This window comes from Pavona decussata, unplaced genomic scaffold, assembly GCF_977016875.1.
Source record: "Pavona decussata unplaced genomic scaffold, jaPavDecu1.1 SCAFFOLD_25, whole genome shotgun sequence".
Classification (NCBI taxonomy): Eukaryota; Metazoa; Cnidaria; class Anthozoa; order Scleractinia; family Agariciidae; genus Pavona; species Pavona decussata.
This window is the reverse complement of record NW_028145448.1, coordinates 815,388-839,996: the sequence shown is the minus strand read 5'-3', so window position 1 is coordinate 839,996 and position 24,609 is coordinate 815,388. Positions and strand designations below refer to the sequence as shown.

The window sequence follows — 24,609 nt, the reverse complement described above, 5'->3', positions numbered from 1 at the left end:
TGCTTTAAATTGAGCATTTATTCTCACTTTTACCAAGGCAAATATAATTATTACATTAAAAAAAACCTCCCTTTTAATTTAAATGTACCCTTGGATTCACCTTATCGAACAATATAATACAACATCTAGGAAAATAAACGTGCAAGGATGCATAGACGAGGCATCCTTATAATAATTTGATCAAAATTTGATCTCCCCAACTTGTCCGAAACCAGGTATTGAAAGGGACATTTTTCTCCCGGTTACTTATTCCGTCGTTCAATTCAAAGAAAAGGAAACTGCCTAGAAACTCACACTGCCCATTGGCCTGCGCGCAGACGTCTTCAACATCATTCTAGCCTGTGAACAGGCGCTGTAGTTGGGAAGCGAGCGAAAAACTGGTGGGAATAGCGAGCAGATAGCAGATGGGAAAGCAACCCGGGGCACTAAAAGAAAGAAACGATCACAGGGAAAATCAGCCAAGTCCTGCCTTAAGTTCGCGCAAGCAATTCCTTTGGTGCGTCGAGCTAAGAACTCTGCAATTGCTACTGAACACAGACGGAATTACTAGCGCGAGTTGCATTGCATGTTCACCAAGAAGCTTTTACAAATAGAAATTTGTATTGGACACATGATACAGACAGTGATCGAAGAGCACTTACAAAACATGAACAGGAACAAACACAACCTTGAAACCGTGACTTGATTTGGAATTAGAAATATAAACTTGTGCAACGACCATCTTTTGGGGAATAAAGTTTTCAATGCAAGTCACTTTGGCCGTAGAATTTATAACCCTTTTTTCTTCTTCTGATTTTCGTTTAATCCTTCAATATGAAAATATTCTCTGAACTAGGTAATCCATGAATGGTAAGCGCCTGTTGGAAGAACTGCTTCTGATGTGGTCTAACTGGTCTGGGTGGACTAGAAAGTCTTTCGTACCAGTGAGGGACATTTTCGAGGAGCTAGAGTTCGTGTGTCCCGTCTGGCTTGGATGGCTGGACCGGTGATTCATGAATGGCGCGCGCCTGATGGAAGTACTGCTTCTGATGGTCTAAGTGGTCTGGGTGGACTAGAAACGCTTTCGTACCAGCGAGGAACATTTTCGAGGAGTTTGCCACAAATACCGCAGAAGACGCCGCGAAATCTATCAGCGCAGTTTAAATACGACTGCACGGAGCCACAAGAACTTGTCTTTAGACAATCAGTCTCAATAGGCGAGCCGCCAGCCAGGCCTTACCAATAGAAACCGCTCCGGACTATTGTCAATTAAAACCTAAAACACTATTGCTTTGTACATTGGATAGATCCATCTATTTACACTCGCTCTTGTAATCAGTGTGGAGAGACACCTTTGTAGATTCACAGAAGGGTCGCCCGTCCATTTTCAACTGATTTTCTTAGTTTATGAGTTGGTAGTAACTCGTGCATTTATCTTCACGTTCATAGTTTTGCGGCGGACAAGAGCTCCTCGCAGATTTTCTTGTAAGCCCACGTGTCTCCCTTCATCCGCTTCCGACGAATACCTGGGAAGACCAAAATGCGCGATAAGGACAATTGTGCTTAGTGACCTGGTCTTTGATTGGAAGCGAGGCTGGGGGTCTCTTGTTTCGATACAAACCTCACTACTTTTCATATGTAGATAATGCTACTCTTATGCTAACTAGTTTCTATTTACATATGAAAAACAGTGAGGTTTTTATAAAAACAAAGTCACAGTCTCGTTTCCAATCAAAGGCCAGGGAACTAAGCACACAACTGAAATGGGTAGTTTCTCTCGAAAGATAACTTAAAACAAAGAGCCAAGAGGTCGCGTCCATAGATGCACAGCTTACCTTGCAAGACTTTCATCCGCGTGTCTTAGAGGCAGCAATGGAAAAAATGATAGCTTTTAGCGACAAGATCGGCTGGTGATCGAATTTACCTTGTATTTTTATTTGGTACTGTTGTTATTGGCCACGTATTTAACCTGTATTTTCATCTGCTAGTGCTACCGTTGTTATGACAAACATAAAAGACCAATATTCCAGACGCAAAGATAATGCACAGTTCTTATCTTTTTACCAACGCCAATCTTTACCTTCGATAAAATTCACACCGAAAAATGGATGCCACACGACAAATATTGAAACATTTCCGAGGCTATCGATATCTTTTCTCTTTATTTTACAGTCGATGTACATCACGCGTGACAAGTATTTTTGAAATTCACACGTCAGTTCTGAACATCGCCAGCGATATTTCAGAGTTCCCGCAGAAATTTTCGTTAGTTTATTGACGGTATAAAGATGTGAATTTTTCTTTACATTACAGCATTACGTATTTCAAAAATAACAATTGTTTCTTAGGTATTTGGATTTTTTTTTTCAGTTAATGCGTCTTTTTCGAAAACTTCAAGTACTATATCAAATGCCGGACATTACAAAGAGGAATTTAATAATCATTCCATTCTCGGAAATACTTGTCACATGTGACGTAGACTGACTGTAAGTTAGATTCAAGAACTCGTTTACTTTTTTTGACAGGCATATAAATACAGTGTTGTGGGTAAAGAAAAGAACAAAGCTACATTCCTGTATACCTATCATTTCCATCTTGGGGATAAGGCAGACTTCCATTTCGAATTCAAGGACAACTTTTCCTCTGTCGTCTATAGATTTACATCGAAGCGTATACCTGCAAACATAAAACCGGTCGAATAATCCAGAAATCGATTTCATCGGCTTAGACAATAACATTTTATGGTTCAAAGGTTGGGTGAAACCGAACACAAATCAGAATAGTAATCATCAACGAGGAATTTTGCTATGCAAGTACAGTGACCAATACTACAAAGAAATATAGGTGCGTTTTTTTGGGAGAATCCAAAAACGGATTTCTGATCTCAGATCATTCGGATAATGGTGCATCAAAGGAACCGACGAATCCACTCTGGACAAGGATTCGTCGGTTCCTTTGGTGCACCATGATCCGAATGATCTGAGATCACAAATCCGTTTTTGGATTCTCCCCCCCCCCCTCCCCCCCAAAAAAAACCGCACCCCTCTTGGGCTCTAAAGGCCCGTTTAAACGGTTTCAACATTTGCTTCAACATGCGTTCAACACAGTTGTTGAACCAAATGTCGGGGCGTTTGAACAGGTCGTCCAACATAGCTGAAAGTGTAAAAAAATGTTGAAAGCTTGTTAAAAGCGTCTTGAATCAAATTTACATTGAATTCAAATTTCCTTTGTTCTTGAAAATGTTGAATTGAGTTGGAACCGTTTGAACACTCCGTTCGTCCACCATTTGCCCAACATCCGTACAACTTTTGTCGGCGGAGATTTCACTGTACATACCCTTTCTGTTTAAACATGATGTCTGCGAGCTCCAGTACACGCTTAAGCTCGTCCAGAACCTCATCTGAGCTTCTTGTCGAAGTCGAAGACACGTTATACAGAGCCTGCAAGACAGATAGACAGAAACAAAGATCGTTTATTGAATAATGCGTACTTTGCAGTCTCAACAAATGAATTACAGTGGAACCCCGATTTTACGATCGTCGATCTAACGATATTCCCGATTTAACGATCAACATTCTGTGTCCCGGCAAAAGTTATTCAAAAATCGGGAGTTTGTTTACAACGATATCCCGATTTAACGATATGATTTTGCTGTCCCCTCGCCATATCGTAGAATCGAGGTTCCACTGTACGTGGTAAATCAATAATGAAAGAAAAAGTGTTCAAGGCACATCACATACAAACATCAATATTAATTTAACCATGGTTTTACCTTGACCTTCCTCGGCCCGTGTGACCCGAGTCCTCTCGGTGTGATCGCCTCCACAATTCTGTTCAGACCATCCTCAATGCTACCCATAATGGCCTACAAAAGAAACAAGATTAAGGAAGGCCATTTTATTGTTGACAGGGTGGGAGGGGGGATTCCAGATAAAATTCCAAGAAAGCTTTTGCTACACTGCAAAAGCAACCAGGATCATTCGCGGTCGGGAGCGAAGGGAGGTACACTGTAGCGGGCTAGCAGCAATGAGACGCAACCAAGTTTTTGCAGAAGGAACACAACACAACTAGCACAACTAGCGAAAGATAATTCATTTTTAAAATACTTTTAGTCATTAGTGAGTGTCACAATGAAAAAGTGTGCAGCTTAAAAGGGACAACCCCAACCCCTCCACTCAATGCACTTAATGCCGTCGGCGAGACGTTTAAACCCTTGGATCTGTCCCTTCGGGGTCCTCATCAGAGAGGTTCAGCTGTAATTAAAAGAAATCAGTGATATTTTGTTATTCTCAATGCCTAAACTCACCCTTGAGCTCCACTTGCTCGTACTAGAAGGCGTGTCTACTGAACCGAACCTCTTCCTTCCAATCGTGAATGGAGACTTGAAAGGTGTCTTCTTAGCGGCCTTGTCAAGGTTTGTGTCCAGCGACTGGGACCAACTAAAATTGCGATACAGTGTAAGTTCCCGTTTAGTTTTAGTTTTAGACCACGAACGGCAAAGCGAGAGAACCACGCGCGCGAAAATTGCTTCCCGCGGGGAGAAGCGACGCGCGGAAGGAAGCAAAAAGATAATAATAATAACAAATAATTTATTCGCTTACATTGCGCATTTTCCATGACAAGATGATCAAATGCGCATTACAGATACAGCACTCACTCACTTTACTATCCCAAAGAAAAATCAGGGACTACTGGTAGTCTAGTTGAGTTTAAAGGATTGTTTGTTTTGATAGGGTCTGGCCTGGTGAGCAGGAATAATTTTATGCTGCTTTCATAATGAGCACCTTTAATATTAGCCCGCGTGGCAGACCCAAGAAAGAGGAAGGGAGAAGGGAAATCAGCCGTGCGCGCGACGCGCGAGTGGAGCGAGGCTAACTACTACTACTGTAAAACTTGCGTTTAAAGTTGGGATTTCTTTTGGCCCTAAATATCAGCGCCAAAAGAAATAACAGCTTTAAACACAATTTTTATCAATGGCACTACACAGTGTTTAACATATTTTGGTTATACTACTACGGTATCCGGGCTAAGACATAACACGGTGACAATGTCATTTAACAACTTTTTTTCACGGCATTCCAGGTTCTTGTTTTCATATGTCCGTGTTGTTCTGCATCTCAACTAGAGGGTAATGCAGGATCGAGCGTGCCAAGTTGGTGGAAGGTGCTGAAATCCTCACAGTACTGTATCTTAATCTTGACCATATTACAAAAGGGATCACCTACATGTATGCTGTACACATAATACTTTTGTTTAATTAGACCTTTATCACGGTAATTTATAATTTTGATGTGGGCCAGGTTACTTACACGTCTCCATACAAACGTCTAAAAAATTTTCAAACTTGACAAAACTATACCCTCGCTGTTTTAAAAGACAAGATTGTCAAACTTGGCCTTTTTACTAATTTAAAGGTGCTGTTTACAACAATGTTGATGGTTTTTCGTTACCTAGCCTTTTTAATTGTCGTGATAAATGTGAAGTTTGTTGTTGGTTCTCGCCCTTGCTCCAACAGGTTCTTCTCTGGGTACTCGGTTTTCCGCTCTCCTCAAAACCCACATTTGCAACTTCCAATTCGATCTGGATTATTGTCAAGCACTTTATCATGAGCCTCTAGCTCGGGAGATTGTGCGCTAGCCACTCCCCGTGTTATTGACATTAAATATTAAATTACTTTACTTTTAAATTACTTCAACAAGTACAAGAGTTAAAATGCTTACAGTTTAGCCTGGGACATTGGTGTAAAGCCACTGGCACCAAAGTCGTAGTCGGAGTGAGACATGGGTACTTCACAAGCAGCTCCTTTACAAAAAGAGGCAAGATTGATAACAAACAATATATCAAACCTACGGTAGCTATTACTAATATATAGAACCTAGTTTAATGGCCTTAGCTCCCACGAGTCTCCTGTAGCTCAGTGGTAGAGCATCCGAACTAGTAATTGGAAGGTCTCAGGTTCGACTCCTGATAGGAGCACTCGGATTTCCTTTTTCCGAGTATGCCTGCGTCATTCATTGAATAATACATCATTTTCAATACATAAATTAATAACCTTTTCAATGGCATAGCTTGCTGTCTCGACTCGTTCGTACTGTATGCAACCAAGCTGTTAAAATAACGACTTCAATTGTCGCAGATTATAAGACTGCAAAACAGCCCGACCGTATTGTTTGTACGCCGTACCAGTGCAGAGCCTCTCACGCAACACAAGCATGAGAATACATGCTTCCAGCACTTCTCGAGTAGAAGTCGCGGGAGGCAATTTTCACGCAAGCGCAACGCAATTAAGGGGGCCTGCTCGTAGTAAACTTGTCAGAATTCACCCTGGTAAGGCTTCATATATTCGGGCATATACTGTACCTTTAGCTGCTGGTGTTCTCCTTGAGCGAGGTGTGATTGGCGCTAATGGTGGTGGCATCTCCACTGGTGCCTTTTTACTATTGGGTGTCGATGGCACACTTAAGGGAAGGGTTCCAGCACGCGGCTTTCTGACTGGAGGTTCCATATTATCCTCCTGTCTATTAAACACGGCTTTTCTGGCTTGATGCTCTGTGTAAGGCAAAGGTTTGGGTGGCCGAAGGATGTATTCTGTGTTTTCCGAGTTGGGCACATTGGGATGCTAGAAAGAGCAGGGAGCATTGTTAAGCCCAATGGGTGATGAAAATTATTGCTTGTGTCATAAGGCTAACTTACAAAATAAATCAAGGGAAATGGGAAATTTGGCCCTAACAAACAACAACAACAAATTAAATGACTGGATTGCGACAAATGGATTTCAACTCGCAACCTGTCCATTCGCGCATAAATGTCACCGTATGCACTGACCCTTCGGAAAAGTTTAGTTAGGAAGCCCCAGATGTCTGAGAAAAACAACTGAGGCAATTTTTTCTGCTGAAACTGATATGAATAGGAGTTGAAATTCAAACATTGCAATTTTATCACGGGCATAGTATTCCGTCGCCTACAGGTCAAATTTCAGAAGGCCACTCCAGTGATTTGCTTAGTAGAGTAACTATATATTGCACTCCAGTACCTCGTTCTCTTTGCTGTCAATGCCCTTTCTTGACAGTTTCCTAAAAATACATAAAAATGTACATTAAACGTCTCCCGTTTAAAATAGATCACAACAACATTTATCACTGAAGAGTGTAATATTGATCAGCTATCTATTTTTACTAAGAAGCCACTATAAGGCCTCGAAAACGCTTCCTTTTAGATACGTTTTTATCTATTGTTCACACTAAAATGATAGAAAACGCTGATGAAAACGGAGGCTTTTGAAAACGCATCCTAAACATGAGTTGAGATAATTGCGAAGTAAACAGATGAAATAAAGTTATATTTGCAGGTGACGTTTTCGTTGGCGTTGCCGTCGTCGCTGCTTAAAAATTAGTCACTACTGACCTACTGTTGGGGTGGTGCAGATATTTTCTGGAACCAAAATAAAAAGTTACATTTAACAGTGACGAGTGAACCTTAGAGTAATCCTTACTTGGAATATCTTGGCAACAACTCTGGTACTTGACCCTTAGTTTTCTTCTTACACAGAAGGAAATACGTGGCCGTGACTTCATCAAATTTCCACTGAAAACGTACAAGCAGAAACAAAATTTAAAAATGTTTGGAAAAAAGCGAAGTTCTGCCAGTTTCATTTCCAGTGTGAACTCTCTGGTCCATCACTCCACAAGTTGGTCAAGTTGGGTAAGCCGGAAAAAGAAAACAAACTGAAATCAGGGTGTACTGTTTTCAATACAGATGTAGCACTTTGCATCCTAGACAACGAAATAGTTACTTAGACTGAATAAGTGTTTTCCGTTTGCAAGAACTGGCCGGCCTGACTGTAAATCAAATGCATCGTTTTAAAGGGGTGGTGCTACAAAATCTTCAAAAATAACTACTTCGAAAATGGAATGCGCTATTTTGAAGAAATTCGAAGGACTAGGATAAAACTAAATACTTCAAATCGGTGCACTCCGTTTACGAACTGACTGGTCTGGCTTGCCAGTTCTGACAAATGGAAAGCGGCCTTCATATAACATGATGTTGCGTAGGAGAAAACGTGATAACGACAGTGTTCAATGACGAGGACAAGTAAACACATTTCAATTTGCATGTTATTGTAACGCGGCCTTTGCTTTACAACAATATCATGACCCAATTGGTACTAACCTCTGACACTCTCTTCGTCATGGTATCAAGTGGAACGTCATAATAGAATGCAATCTCTAGAAGAACATCAGGGTCAGGCTTGTCCTTCTGTTTATTCAAAAATTTAAAGAAATTGTTAACAATGAATTCATCTGCCGTAGAACAAAAGTGAACTTTCAAACACGTACAGAAGTGTCAGCCACACATACCCTGATGCGACTTGTCCATCTAACAGGCGCTGCATAGCCCTTCATCATCCATTCATGACTTAACAGACCCTTGATGGTGACACGTTTCTTGGGATTCACCTGTTATGTCATCAGCAAAAAGTTTTCATTTACAGACTATCATTACTTCAGAAGGGAAGTAAGAGATAAGCATTAACTGGCAAAATGACAACTAATCTTTATTGTATTTAGCACCAACCTGCAACAACTGGCTTAAGATTTTGGCGCTACCTGTGAGGTAAAAAAGATCTATTATGCAATTTTGATTCACAATTAAGCTCTTATTAAATAAATAATATAGCAATGCTATGCCAAAATTTGTACTTTGACTGCTTACAGGCTCTTTCTTTCTGCAAACATGTTGTGGCATAAAAAGGAGCATGGGCCGAGCAATTGGGATGACTCGAGGAAGCCACATGCAAGTTGCCCCAAATGTTGGTTTCTTCAATTGCACATTCAATTCAACAGATAGTTTGTACTCTTTCTCTCAAAAAACGTTTTCTAGGAGTTTACCCTTTGGAATTTTAAAATTTCAAAAACAGACAGGGACCTATGATTGTTACATGATAATCAATCTATGCCAAACTAGGACAGTTTTATTTTTAGCCATTCAAATGTCACTACCAAATTTCCAGCTGACACAGTTTTCAACCAAAAACTTCAGTTTCTGGTGCTTTCAAGACCTTCGAAAATGCCACAACGAACAAAATTCTAGGACTTAAGAAATTTCAGGGTGTTTACATATACAAAGATCTAGCCTGTGTAACAAGCGATTCTGAGGGGTTTCATACATTTTTCACTGTTTGAACGTGCAGAAATTGGGATAAGAGAAAAAAAAAATCCGTTCCTTTTGCTCTCATCCCAATATCCGCATGGTCAAAAAGTGAAAAGCGCACAAAACCCTGGAAACGTTTGGTACGGTAAGCAGGCTAAAAATCATCTTCAAGTGACATCATTTACCTGGTGAAAGCCACTCTGGTACTTCATACTCCCCCTTCTGCAAAACATTAAAATGGAATAACATGAAAGACTAAAATGCTAATTGAAATCATAAACTAAGGGGAGATTGGTACGAGTGTGGGAGTATAGGATTGTTTGGATAGACAGATGAAAATTGTGCCGATGAATAACTGCATTTTTTAGCAGTTGGTTGTATAGGAAATACTTTCTTAGTTGAAAAATAATTAAATAAGGGCTTTGCCGTCCCAAGTAAATGCTGAAAAATGCACTTATTCGTTGGTGTGATGCCCATCCATCTACCCAAACAATCCTACTATCCCCTACTCTTACTAATTTTCTCACAGCTTTGGAGTGGGTAATTGCTTCTGACTAATGCCATCCAATTTTTGTTTGACAGAACTACATGTAAATAACCATACATGTTTGTCCTCTCTTCAACTCTCTCCAACCTCACCCACCCTCAGTCAGGGATAAAAATGGCCCTAAACTCTTTCTCTCTATCAAGCTACCCACCCCCCCCCCCCCCCCGTTAAAATTGGACTTTTTTCATGTTGGGTTATCTCCAATATGCTTTACATGAATTTTTAATGTCATCTCAGTCTGCTACTTTTTCTAACAATTAATTTTATTCATAGCAACTGTATTGTTACAGTAGTTTAAAAATGCCCAGCCACAATGCACTTGTACAAAAAATGAATATAAGCTTCTACACAAACCTGAATTAGCTTGTACAACTTGAATGTGTTTTCGTCATCAAATGGCAAAAATCCACAAAGGAGAGCATAGAGTAGCACTCCCATACTCCACAGGTCCACCTTAGAGCAATTAAAAAAAACATTCAAAATTTACACTCTGCACGATGATTCAGAGCCAATTGATATTAATTAAATAGTTCTACAGTTGTATAATTTTTTAATGCCATTTAATGTTGCAGTTAATTGTGTAGGATGTGCACATTTTGGTTGAATTTAAAACTTTTTGATGCTACACCGCTACAGAGTCGAAAGCTTAGAATTTTACTTTCAATACAGTGTTAGCGGCAAAAATTTATCAGGTCAACTGAAATACAATTTTTTTAGTTGTATTACGATGCCAGGTGGCCTCAGCTAACCTCATTTCCATGATAAGGGAAACCTGATATAAGTTCTGTAAGGGAAAAAAACATATCAATAAAATTGATTAAACTGCATGTAACAACTTCATGACAAAATGGCAACCAGGCACCTGTGCCAGACCACAGATGGAGGAATTAAAGAAAGATTTAGCATTATGTTTATGGCAAACTGCAAAGAGCAGAAATGACCATGTGGCCACATTTATTTCACTCTACATTTGCCACTCACCGATTTCAGTTTATCAGTAAAATTGATTAGTTGTCAGTTTTGCATTAGCATTGAAGGCCAGAATTTGTTTGCACTATTCTAATGTATAAGAGAAGTACCAAGGAACAGATTTTTTAGCCTGCTTTTGTCATATTTTTTAGCTGGCAAACTTCCAGGGTGTTGACACATCATGAAAGACGAATGTTTGGTTTTACCGACTGAATTAATAAGGTAATTTGGCCACTGAAAAGAAATTTGACTGCTGACATTTCAAACTCTCTTGTTCTTTTCCTTCTGTGATGTTTGCAGTGCTGACTGTTGGTCAATTTGTTGAGCATGGTATTGGTCTGTATTGACAATATTTTTTTTATAGTCAGGATAGCCATGTGATTTGAAGAATTGACACATTTCGTCTGATAGTTGGAAAATCTGAGTCATCACATGACTGCATAAAATGTTGAAGTCTAGGAAATTGAGATAGAGTCTTTAGTGTGTAACGGGTGAGAAGCTGAATATAGTAAACAACTCTGTGAGTCTGTAGGTTTGTAGAGCACACTGCAGCTGGTGGTGAGATCGTTGCTTTTGATTGAAACTTTGATATCAATGAAAGCGAACAAGGTTTCAGAAATTTCCCAGACCTTTATTATTATTATAAAGTCGGGTGAAAGGACATGGGAATGAACATTTCCACTCATTGAATTGTGCTTGCTGTTACCTTTGAGCAAAGGAGCTGTGAACAATAAAGTGCCAAATGAACTCAAATATCAACTAGAACTAACCAGGAGCTGCATATGCAGGTGAGCCACAACATGTGTCCAAATGGTCTGTCATTCCACCTCTTGGTTTAGCCACCAATCCAAAGTCAATAAGTTTTATATTCTGTAATTGAGAAATGAAAACAATTGAAGGGATTTCTGCAAAAGGGGCATAAGCACAGTTCTGGACTTGAAATTTGAATAGCTTCAAAACAGCATTTTTTTGGCAAACAGACTGGACATCAAGTAAAAAGGATTTTTCTGTCAGTATTTACGGAAGTTTTTTTACCTAGAGGGTTACTTTAAGTAGACCACTTTCCTTATAAAAACAGGGTTTACTGATATCACTTGTATCTCATAATTGCTTAATTTAAAGGTTCCTTTTCTAGCATACCAAAAATCAGTAACTGTCTATGCTGAAAACTTAACGATAAAAACCAAGGGGATCTCCACTCCAATAAAAGCTGAGGACCACCTTAACATAATTAGACATGTAATCAGTTACCAACATAATAATTTATAATTTAAAAATTTATAATGCGCAAGTATCTATACAGTCTAGATATAATCAAATGCGCGATAAAAATAAGCATCCTTTGAAGAGGCTTTGTGCCACAAATAAGAATTCAGGCACATTTCCCATATAATTTAAAAAGCAGTGTTCAAGAAAAGAGAGGGGTCTCAGATCAAAGATCCGAAAAAGCTTGCTTCTCGACCCAAAAAAATGAATGGGAAACTTACAGATTACCTTACTTGTTTAAAAACATGTACTTTGTAAAAGATAACATAAATGTAAAATTATCTGTAATGTAAGAAAAGTTAATTTTTGTGCTTTTTACCTGATCCTCATCAAGAAGCAAGTTTTCCTAGAACACAAAAAAATTTAAATTTAAATATTTAGTATTAGTATCTCATAACAACAACCCTAACTTATCCCTACCCTTCCTTTCCTAATCCTCATCTTCCCTCCCCCTTGATGCTGTATCTACATGTACTCTACCATTTCTCTTCCATCCTCTGATAGCCAGTCCCATTAAAAACTTTCATTTAACCATTTTTGGTTGAGACTGGGTTGATACACTGTACATGTACAGTGTGTACCGTGTATCAGGGAGTAGGAATGGTGTAGTGGTGAGAGCACTTGCCTCCCACCAGTGTGGCCCGGGTTCAATTCCTGGACTCAGTGTCATATGTGGGTTGAGTTTGCTGTTGGTTCTCGTCCTTGCTCTGAGAGGTTTTTATCTGGTTATTCCAGTTTTCTCCTCTTCTCAAAAACCAACAGTTCTAAATTTCAATTCGATCTAAAAAGTGTCCCCAATAGTGCTCTGTGCTAAATACATTGACACTTAAATAACGTGATTGCTTGATTGATTTGATTTGACCGACTGTACAATTCACCCAACCATTACAACTGAGTTTAGTGGGGACTGAACACGTTAATGAGCCAACTAAAAGCAGTGGAATACTTTTTGTTTAATCAAAGAATATAATGACATGAAAAACTTAACAATGCCATTACTAATTAGCAACCAAGATCAGTTGATCCCAGTAAAACACAACCAGCCCTACAGCTGTACAGGCAGGTCACATGACCCCAGCTGCAAATTAAAAAAAAGAGACTACTGCTTACTGGTTTGAGGTCACGGTGAGCATATCCTCTGTCATGAATGTAAGCCACTGCAGAAACAATCTGCCTGAAGAAACCCCTAGCTTCATCCTCCTGTTATTAAAAAAAAAAGAAGAAGTAGGTTTTGTATACAAAAAGGTCATTGAATTACGCTGACAGTTGGCATCTAAATTACACCAAAATAAAATAGAAAATAAATAAATAAATAAATATAGATATAAAATACTATTGCATCTGAGCTCACCTTTAGTTTGTCCTTAGCAACAATGTAATCAAACAATTCTCCACCGGGTGCATACTAAAACAAAATGAAAATATACATGAAGCATTAGTTATGTGGGCACTGGAAACATGCATACACACAATTTGTCCATGTAATATATGTCTCAACAATTCAATTAAAAATTAATGCAATTTACATTAACTACTAAATTCCTTTCTCCCTTTCAAATGTTTGTCGGACCTAAACTGGACTCATGGCACAGGTCAAAGGGACCTGTAACTGGGTTTTTGATGAAAATGGGTACATGTATGTAGTTCACACAATGGGACAAGTCCTTGGGACTACAGTGTACTTCCCACAATACGTCCCAAGGACTTGTCCCTGTGTCTGACCTTTATATTAAAAACAAGAACAAGTACAGTAGTCAACCACAGTCATGCCAAAGTGCTCACAGTACACCTTGCCTTCAACAACATACCTCCATAACCATAAAGATGTATTCATCTGTCTGGATTACATGATACAGCTGGCACACATGTTGATGAGTCAGGTTTTTCATGGCATCTATTTCACGCTGCACTCTTGGTAGGTCAGACTGAGTAAAACACAATTAGCATATAGTTGGTTTAATCAGGATCAAGGCTGCTGCCTAACATGAGCCCGATAGCCTGGGGCACCCAAGAAAAAATTAATGTTCTGGGCGCCTAATTATTTTACAGCAGCACCTACACTGTAACACTCCACACGTTGGGCTCCTAACTTCTGGGCTTTTGGCCTTGTGGGCACCTTGAAATTTTTCTAAGGCAATATCCGAGAGGATGACACTTTACTTGATTATGAAAACGTCAGTGGCACATGGATGTTAAAATGAATTACCATCAATAGAAAGTTAGAATTTTGTGTACAATATATGGAAGAACACCAAGGAAATCTAAAGAAAATCTTACAAACAAGGCCAAGAAAACTGGAGAGGGCATGGATAAAGTCAAGGGAAGATACATGTACACCTGTACTACTGACCTAAACTTTCACATTCCTACAATGTAAGGTTGCCTCCAGGACATTCACTTTTTCATGTACTATACCCAAATTGCAGAGACTAATTTGACTCCCATGATTAATAACAGGATTTCCACTTAACATAGCTTTCTAAATAGATGGAACAAAGTTTAATAAGTGTGCACAGCTGTACAGGAAGGTGTGCAAGCTACAGTTACTGTAGTAGTGACTCACATATCATTATTTTGAAGGGTGCCATTGGTCTATGTATGTATGTCTTCCAGCCTGCTACTGACAACTCAGTTTGTGGAAGGTCAGCCACTAGCACCAATTAGCAACCCTTTAAGGTGACTCGACCCAGTTATTTTTTGGTGGTACCACCCTACTTTGAAGCTCTCTGGTATCCCCATCTTTACTTTTATTGTAAGTGTAACACATAGAATGTATAACATATAGATTAATCTACAATATAGCAAAAAAATTGTGGCGATCGGAGTAAATGTCACGTGGTTATAGTGCCACGCCCCTTTGAGGTCTGAGTCGAAATTCTGCTGTTGCCGGCTTTTTTTTCGTGAGAATCTCGCGGCTACACATAGCGCGCATTACTGCCTTGCGCTGAACAGAGTTTCAACAAAATCGCAAAGACCCAATTCGAGAAATTTAGCGCTTTCCAAATTTAGGTCATAATTTATGTAAAAATGGTAAGCAAACTTTACACGATTATATCTAATAAACTATGAGATTTATTCCTTTATTTTGAGGAACTTTATAACAGATGGGCCCTTGCAAGTCAGCAGAATTTAAGCTTTAGAGTCTTGTAAATGCGTGCGATTTCGAGCAATGCAAACATTCAGAAATTATAGTTTTTAGCTATTTGTTGACGCTTGTCAACGTTTCAGAGTCCTCCTCACAAAAAAAACATTTTCTTAAAAATTCATAGTTTTTTTTCCTTCAAATTTTTCAGGGCTACAATTAATGAAATAACTACCCGGATTCTGAATTTCATGGTCATTGAAAAACTGTGACATTATCTTCTATAAGCCCAAACTTGAGTAAACATTGAAGATTTTTAGCGTTTTGGCTGAGATTGTGCTTTGGGAGTTTTCTATTGTTTCGAGTCTGTCATGATACAGCATTCTTGGTCAGCACGCGTGCTATGACCACGCTTGTCTGACTTCCAAATGCACTCATTCCACCGGACATTGAACGGGTGCTTAACAAGAATGCTGTATCATGACAGACTCTAAACAATAGAAAACTCCCAAAGCAAAAACTCAGCCAAAACGATAAAAATCTTCAATGTTTACTCAAGTTTGGGCTTATAGAAGATAATGTCGCAGTTTTTCAATGACCATGGCATTTAGAATCCGGGTAGTTAGTCAATCAATTGTGGCCCTGAAAAAAATTGAAGGAAAAAAAAAATACCAATTTTTAAGAAAATGCCTTTTTTGTGAGAAGGACTTTGAAACGCTGACAAGCGTCAACAAATAGCTAAAACTATAATTTCTATATGTTTGCATTGCTTAAAATCGCGCGCATTTACAAGGCCCTAAAGCTTTTTGATGATTTGCAAGGACCCACCTGTTATAAGGATCCCCAAAATAAAGGAATAAATCTCATAGTTTATTAGATATAATCGTGTAAAGTTTGCTTACCATTTTTACATAAATTATGGCCTAAATTTGGAAAGCGCTAAATTTCTCGAATTGGGTCTTTGCAATTTTGTTGAAACTCTGTTCAGCGCAAGGCACTAATGTGCGCTATGTGTAGCCGAGAGATTCTCACGTAAAAAAAGCCGGCAACAGCAGAATTTCGACTCAGACCTCAAAGGGGGGTGGCACTATAGCCACGTGACATTTACTCCGATCGCCACAATTTTTTTTTGCTATATTGTAGATTGATCTATATGTTATCCATTCTAACAGTGTGTTAAAACTAACGATAAAAGCAAAGGTGGGGATACCAGAGAGCTTCAAAGTAGGGTGGTACCGCCAACAAAAAACTGGGTTGAGTCACCTTAAGCCTGGTTTCCATATGTCAGGAAAATCCCAGACGATTGGCGATTTTGCTATTTCCCAACCATCCCAGATTTTACCGACTTATGAACACATGAAACCACAGGCATCCCTGATAATCTGGGATGGTTGGGGATACATTGTAAATCTGGAAAATCAGGAGTATTTCTGCAGTATTTTGCCAAGCGCCTCTGATTTCTACGATGGTTGGTGATCATTCATGGCATATGAAAACATAAAAATAATGTTGGCTATCGGTGGCATCAGTAATTGCCTAAATCGATACCAAATCTCTCAAAACCTCAAAAATTCAAAATAGAGGACCTTTCCTGGCATATTTATTCTTGTCGTCAATGACAGTTGCCGATACTTTTATCCAGTAATGACAAAATCTGGGACAGTCGCAAAACAACAAAACTGCTGGTCATTTGGGATTTCCTCAACGTATGAAAACCAGTCACCACAGCTTGCTTATTTAAGCCCACTACTCTGTTCCCTGATCCCTAAAAAGGTACCAAACATGTTTTAATTTGGAGGTTAAAATATTAAAAAAACAAAAAAAGCACTTACACCAAGCTCTTTCTTGTTCATGACTTTTATGGCAACCTAAAATTAAAAGAATGTTAAGTAAAGTGTACAGTGTACAAAGTAATTCATCAAGAAAGGATTGTAAATATGTGCACAGCCCGATTTAGTCAGGGTCCAAATGCCAGGATTTTAAGTCCCATGGGAATTTTGTGAAGCAAGCAAGCCACTGGTCTAGATGTCTTTAAAAATATAATGTACGTAACTCATTACATGGTACAAAAACAGATCACTGGGAACCAAACACTTCTTAAATCTCATTACATACAGTACCTTCTCTCCAGTCAGATTATGAACAGCAAGCTTCACCTTTGCAAAACCACCTAAAATACAGCATGAATATATTAATTATTATAAACAATTTTTTTTTATGAAAATAATTTGATTTTCCTAACACTGATATTTACATGTACAAGGTATTGTCAGTGGTGACAGTAGACAAATTTCATGATCATACGTGTTAAATTTTACAATAACTGTCAAAATTCCTGTGCACTGATTGGTTTGTAACTATTGTCTATAAGAGTACAGACAATAAAAATGAAGTCAGATGTAAGATGCATGCTTTTTCCAGGTTATTGTAAATAACAAGTTGACGGCAGTTTTCTATGGTCTATACTCTGATAAACCATAAAATGATGTCATAAAATGTTCAAAAACTCGGCAGTGAATTGTAGAAAGCTGCCGTCACTTTGTTAAATGTACAGTTGACTCTCATAACTCAAACCTCATGCTAACTTGGACCAAAATTGATTTCACCTGGATTTGTCATACAGACAAACAGTATTGTAATTTTACCCTTGGTAACTCGAACCATCGATAACTCAACCTCCTGCAAACTCGCTAACTTTTCGTTTCCCTTCAGGTCATTTTCTAGACAATTTTACCCTTGACTACTCAAACCATGTTTGTCAAGACGTGACAGGTCAAAACAAACAGTACTGAGTCTGTAGTCCAAAACATTGAATTTATTTTGAAGCAGCCGTGTGTCAGACACTGACAGTCCAGTTCAGGTTTCACAATACCTTGACAAAAGGACATTTTTACTTTATATTGTCCCTTTATAAAAACTCAGTGTTCATGTACTAGGAAACATGACATTTCAGGTGAATTGAAAACTGCTTTTGAATTAGTCATGCGAGCAAAAATTGTTCTTCTGATAATCATGATCGTGATTACCTGGTTTTGATACTTTAAACTTTTAGCTGCATTTTTTAAATAATGAAATGATCTTGATCAAGGTGTCTTGAAAGCACATTAACTCTTTCAATCATTTATTTGATAATTAATAAGATTAAAATTAATAACATTACTAAAACACTGTTCAAGGGACTGCACATGAATGATGATTGTATAAACAGTTCCAAAACAATAACACTCTCATGAGGTTTTCACATTACAATCAACATTTTACCCATGCCTAATTCAACATTTTGCATTGCATTTTGTAAATCTGATTTCCGTCTCTGGCATAACACCATTTTGATAAACTGATTTGGAAAACAAAAGACTTTTTAGTAACACTGATAACAGTAATGCTAAACAACTCTTGAAAAGATTATCCCATGCGGGTCAAGCTATGTAAGTGGACTAAAATTTTTCTCTTCCAGCAAACGAAGCAAGTATTGTAGAAATGAGAAAAGTTTATCTTCACAGCACTACATTTAGTTTTCTTCTGTTTGCGTCCTGTTGAAAAGTAATTTCCCTTGCATGTATTTTTGAGTACAAACATGAACACTACAATTCCCATGTTTTGTTATCAGAAAGATAACAACAATAGAACAAAAGAAAAATTGCTATGTGCAAAATTCCAAGGATTTTGCAACCCAAAGGGCAGACATAACATTAGTCATATTTATGAACCTTGGCAGTAAAACAATCTGTGATATCCCCCAAAGAGAGCAACAATGAATTTGCAGTGAAAGAATTTCTACTACAGTATTTCTTACACTCTCCTCTTGTGTATTCATACATGACTTTTACATTAATAGAGACTAACCAATCTTATCATTTATGCATGCCTACGCACAGTGTATGTCACATATCAATTACAATGTAATATTAGTTTTTTTTAAGGACATTAGGTCAAAATTTGATCTGAGTTCTCACAAAAATTTCAAATTCTTATAAAGTTGGTTTATCATTTAACAAAATATGCTAGACATTTGGTCAAATGTTTCTGATCAACAAGAACACGTTCTGTTAAATAAAGTTGGCCTTTCGAAGAGTTGAGAAAGGAGGTGTAAGCACAAAAGATCTCAAACTGGCGTAAGAAAACTATAATATAAGACCAGAAAAAAAAAAAAAATCAATTTGGAATGTCCCAACCGGAAAATTAGGGAGACTAAAGTTAAACAGGATGTCCTCTTTGCCTCTCACCATAAAAATTAATTTTTGGAATTGTTTACATTATAGCCAATACTAACCAACTGCATCTGCAAGAGCATACATGTACATGTACAATATTTCTACCATACATGTACAAGCTCCTTCAAAAGATGCATTCTACTGTAAGCACTCTATTGTAGGAACATTTGGTTCTTGGGCTTACTGCGTCTCTGTTAATGCACTGTTACCGTAAATGATCTAATAAACGCCGAGGGCGTTTATTGAATTTCAAGGGTCCGAAGGGGGTGTTTAAAAGAGAGAGGCGTTTACTCTAATAACTGTCACATGGTAACCGAAATACAGTATTATAATAACCTAAATGACAGAGTTTTAGCAGACTATCAAGTCCATCTGCTGGTAAGTCTAAACTGTCTACAAATCCATAACAGTATATGGTACATACAAAGCATACAATGTCAACATCCAAGTCCTGGAAATTGAGCAAGACGCAACTCGCACACTGGTGTTAATAAAGCAAGAACGCAAATAAACTAATTGATTGTATTGTACACCTGTTTCTAGTTTATGTGTGGTTTTCAGAGAGGGAGGGATGTTTATTAGACAGGGGGCATTTGTTAGAGAGGGACATTTAATCCAAACTTGTCAGCTTAGGGGAGCATTAATTAGATAGGAGGCATTCATAAGAGAGGGGGCATTTATTAGATCATTTACGGTATGTAAATGTTATGTTATTCTTTTACAGCTGTACAAGAACAAAAACTAAACTAAAAAAGCGACTTGTCATCAGAAGGATTATAATTTTGAAAATGTTGTGAGGCAGTCAGTGTGCCTTTAAAATTAAATATTTTGTCAATAAAAGGAAAAAAAAGTTAATAAAAAAACCCAGTAAAACAGTAAGCACGATGAAAAAGACACCACAAAGTGCTCCAAAAATACATTTATAACAGGTGAATTAAAATTCATTTAATATTCCACACTTTTTCAGCAGGTTTGTTTAATTTAAACAACAGTATTCGGCTAACAATAAGACCATCGCTCTTTTTAATAACAAAAACCCTTTTCAACAGCATCACTGCATAATATTGTGATGAACTGGCTAATTGGTAATGTGTAGGCGAGTTTTTAATTTGAAGTCTATGGATGAAATCCTGAAGTGAGATCATTCTAGAAAATGACTGTTTTTCAGATTTCTGGCTATTCCATCTTCTAATTCTTGTTTTTTTTTTTTTTTTTTTTGTAATACGCTGCACCTTTTTTGTTCCTTTGACTGAATTTATGACAAATATTATTTGCAGTTGCAATGCCCACATGTTAGAAGTAACAAAATTGGCAAAGTGCAGGTGCATTTAGAACATTTTTAAATTGCTAATTTTGACAAGAAATCTCCTGGACTGGAGGTCAAATTAAAAACCCTCCTTTTGCCGTATAAATCCTCTTAATTTAAGACAATTGTGTCGTAAAAAAAAGATTGCTCGGTCAAATTAGATAAGGTCATCAAGTTTTCAATTCTGGAGTGGCCTTCTTTTTCATACCATTCTGATAATGTATTGACATAATTTTCTACTTGTTTGCTATTTTACCGGTGACAATTTGACATCATATAAACAGCACAACCAAATTTGAATTCAATAGCCATGCTTTTATTTCCAAATGATTTGCAAATTGCGGAAGTCTAGTCGGTTTATAAAACAGGAATTCAAATTCAAGAAAAGGCTTTTGTTTTCTCAGAGATAACGTGTACTGTGTGAAAACAAATAAGTTCTTTTCATAACCAAACCCGCTGACATCCAACGTTAGATCAGATATCTTCTTCCTCTCTCATTTCAATCAGCTTCGTGCCAAGAACACAACACGAAACACAATCTTATCAAAACACGATCTAGTACCTTACTAGTAATCGAGAACACAAAATTCAGCTCCAAACTAACTTTACTAATGATCGGAGTCTGCCTTTCTCAAGGAGAGATATCTCTCTCGAAAAGGCACTTTAAACATGTTGTTTATTGTAAATGTTTTCAGATTAGAACGGAGTACAAGGGCAAATAAACCTCACAAGCTTATCCTTTTTTTTCTTTCACCACAACTATGGCTTTTATACAACGAAAATATCCCGAAATATCGTGCGGCGGTTGTCAGTATTGGTTAACTAAACCAAAATTAAACGCAATCAACAAATTCTATCTACTGAAAGAGACTGAGCCTCTGCAGCTGTAATATTTCAAAAGCAAGACTCAAATTTGAGTTTTCATTCATCACAAACCACAGCTCAAGTTTCGGAGGGTGCAAGCTACTTATAAGTGACACGAGGCGACCAGTGTGCTGAAATTGATAACATGAAGAATCGAAGCAAATATAAGTCTCATGAAAGAAAAAAAAATTAGAAAAAATCCTTAAAACTTGAAACGCTCCTCTAAACTCTCTCGGAAACATCTTTTCACAGCTGCACAGGAAACGAACGGTTGAAATTCTATTCGGTTCGATTTCCCACACAGCTAGCAAACTCACAGCTCGTTCGTGGCCAAGGCTTGCTTGCATGAATATACAGAATTTTAGCTCTGAGTACGATAGATTAGCGCATTCCGTGTCGGTAATATTAATTCACAACAATTGATCAAATATACACGAACAAAACTACTCACCGCTTCCAATGGTTTCCCTCAGTTCATAGTGTTTTGTAATTTGCGAGGGAAAAGCGGCCGACGGCATCTTGAAGAATAGCTACAAGAACAGAAATTCGAAGTCGCGAGCGTAAATTCTCCCACTGATCGAACGATCACCAGCCGTCAATATCGGAATACGAACCACAACACCTCTTGAGCTTCAAATCGCTGCTAATGAACTCTCTCGAGAAATAACAGCCTGTAGATGGACACCCTATAAACGCCAAATCGCTGTGGAGTTTGTAACTGAAAAGCTACGTTTTAAACTTGTTGAATTGACTGCAGACGGTATGCTCCAGGTGAAGAGTGATCATGAAGATCACATTTCAAAGTTTTGAATTTGGTTGATTGACGCTCCTCACTGCGTCAGCCAATCACAGCGCGCTCTGCCAGCACAACAGACAAAACGGTTTACTCGTCCTCAGTCTTTCTCCTCTCATCAACTGGCATTTATTGGCTCTTTATTTCCATAATGCCCTCATTCTATACTGCGAGCAGCCTCTCTTTTGCTTGAAAATCTGCGAGAAGAACGCAAACAACTGAGCAAGCAGGAAATTCGAAGCGCGACTCGCCCCTCTAATATCGCGGATTTTCGAGCAAAAGAGCCGGACTGCTCGTAGTGTACTATACCCTCAAGCGGGTACGTCCGCATCCAAGTCTTGATCGCAATAACAATAATAATTTTTGGAACACTCAACAGTTCAAAATCAAAGGGAGGATTAACGTGTTGCAGAAGTCCATATATGAAGGAAAGTGTTCTCCGTCTGAGGTTGATAGACTCGACAGTGAGCAGAAGGTAGTACCATCATCCCAGGTTGTGGGCAAGAGAAAATGGGAAGGGGTGGGGAGGGGGGGGGAACTTTTACATTTACCCATAATTCTTAGCGTACGAAAACCCTAAAAACGCTCATAGAACGCACAGAAAAGCTATCAAAACTCCAAACCAAGCACACACAATGTAGTTAGTATAGAGACGAATTTTGCAAAAATGTGACTTTCTATATGTGCCTTTTGGCTGTGTTAAGTTTGAAAGGTATTGTGGTAAAATGTACAGCCTAGCCGCCATCTCCGTAGGGTAAATTGGGTTAACACATTATTTTATCAGCTCTATTGGATCATTACAAAAGTTATTGAGGTATTATGATTAGAAGATGAAAAAAGGATCGAGTCGATTGGAAGTTAGCCTCCCACGCAGTTGAATTTAGGGAATCATATAATACTGCGAACGGCCCCGAAAACGACCGTTCGTGGGAGGCTACTTGGAAGTGGTCTCGAACCACTTGTTTCTCCAGATACTGCTTCTCGTTATCGTTTCTCAGTGTTTTTTGTTTTCCTTTCGCTATTTCTTTCTTATTTTTTCTATTCTACCTAGTTACTTTTCTTATCAATTTACTTTCTTTTACTTTACTTACTTTTGTATTTTTGAATTGAATTTGAATTGTATTTTTGAGCTGCGTATTATTCTATGTTTAAAACTATATTAATATACTTGTAACAGTACAGTGGAGAGTACAAATAAAATATGTCAAATGTCAAAGAAAAATGTCAAAAATTTCAGATATTGCGCGCAAATGTGCCAACTCTTTTTAAAGGGCCAGTGTCACCTATATTTAGTGTAACTTTGAATGGCGAAAAAACATATTTGTATTGATGGGAACATTAAAATAATGGTTCAAATGCGTTAGAAATAACCCTACTAGTGCACAGAAACTAGTATCAGTCATTTTTGTCTGCAAATGGAAAGGATGGAAATGGATTGCAACTTAAAAATTGGCCAATTTTTTTAAGTTTCTCCTGTCATTTCTGGAGAAATTGCTAAAAACTGTTTATACTTTATTCTTCCCAAGAGAAATCCGGCTTTCATATTTTATTCCTGTGCTATAAGAACGTTTTCACGTTAAAAAAGGAATTCATTGTAAAAATTTGAGCCAACATACAGCAAAAGCTCCGTGACAATGCCCCTTTGAACGAATATTTTTTATATGAAATCGTCTTATTCTCAAGTCTATAGCTAATTATCCCAGAATGGACAGGGTGGGGGGGGGGGGGGGGGGTACTCAGCCTATAGTAGCCGGAAGGAGTGGGCCTGGACCCTCGTGTGAGAAAATTTCTGGTAGATCTTTTTGGGTGGAAAGATTTTTGCAAAACCTTTTTTTTAGGGCTTTTAATTTATGCGGAGAAGAACTACTTTTCTTGGGGTCGACCGTCGCCTCATTCAGCACCTCACCGTCATTTCGCAATCGTTCGATCGCTCGTGGTAACCCTTCATAGAATTTGAGCGAACATCTTCCCTGAAAATGAACCAAATCTACAAGTACTTGTGTCCCAGATACCCGAGACTCAGTCTCTACAGTGGAACCTCGATTTCACGAACCTCTGTATTACGAAGTCCTCGATACAATTAACGATATTCTCCAGCCCGGCCTTTTAAAATAAAGAGAACAGAACCTCGATATAACGAACCAATTTCCCGAGTCCCTTAATTGGCACTTCGTTAAAGGGGAAGTATCATGGGGTTTTTTTGATATCTTTTGTTAAAAATGATGAAATAAGACCTTCAATCAGCTGCCAAATAATTCTAGAATGAAAAGAGGAAAAAAGTTAACTCAATTCTTTAAAGGAACAACTCATTTGAAATGCGAGAACTTGAAAAACATTAGCCATAACATTTTTCAAGTTTCAATTCATACTGGCTCTGTCTCTGGCCAGAGGCACTAATCTACAGTTTTATTGCAGTGGGATGATAATTTATAACAAACT

At 38.2% G+C, this 24,609-nt stretch overlaps 1 protein-coding gene across 2 annotated transcripts; it reads right to left on the bottom strand.

Annotated features, from left to right (window-relative positions):
- LOC146485664 (maternal embryonic leucine zipper kinase-like) lies at positions 1–22,169 on the bottom strand. Of its 2 annotated transcripts, none has more exons than XM_085103027.1 (23): positions 21,829–22,169; positions 17,114–17,163; positions 16,826–16,861; positions 13,720–13,836; positions 13,263–13,316; positions 13,022–13,111; positions 12,231–12,257; positions 11,416–11,515; positions 10,426–10,460; positions 10,031–10,129; positions 9,315–9,351; positions 8,554–8,585; positions 8,337–8,435; positions 8,149–8,235; positions 7,472–7,563; positions 7,013–7,052; positions 6,439–6,598; positions 5,700–5,781; positions 4,286–4,418; positions 3,752–3,844; positions 3,316–3,419; positions 2,561–2,655; positions 1–1,505 (listed from the first exon to the last, which is right to left on the bottom strand). In XM_085103027.1, exons 1-23 carry the CDS (start codon positions 21,893–21,895, stop codon positions 1,423–1,425), a joined length of 1,812 nt encoding a protein of 603 aa, XP_084959153.1. In that variant the 5' UTR covers positions 21,896–22,169; the 3' UTR covers positions 1–1,422. The 2 variants fall into 2 exon arrangements, with proteins under 2 accessions (XP_084959153.1, XP_084959152.1); XM_085103026.1 differs by having other exon boundaries at positions 6,340–6,598; positions 21,829–22,168.
- Between the last annotated feature and the right edge of the window lie 2,440 nt (positions 22,170–24,609).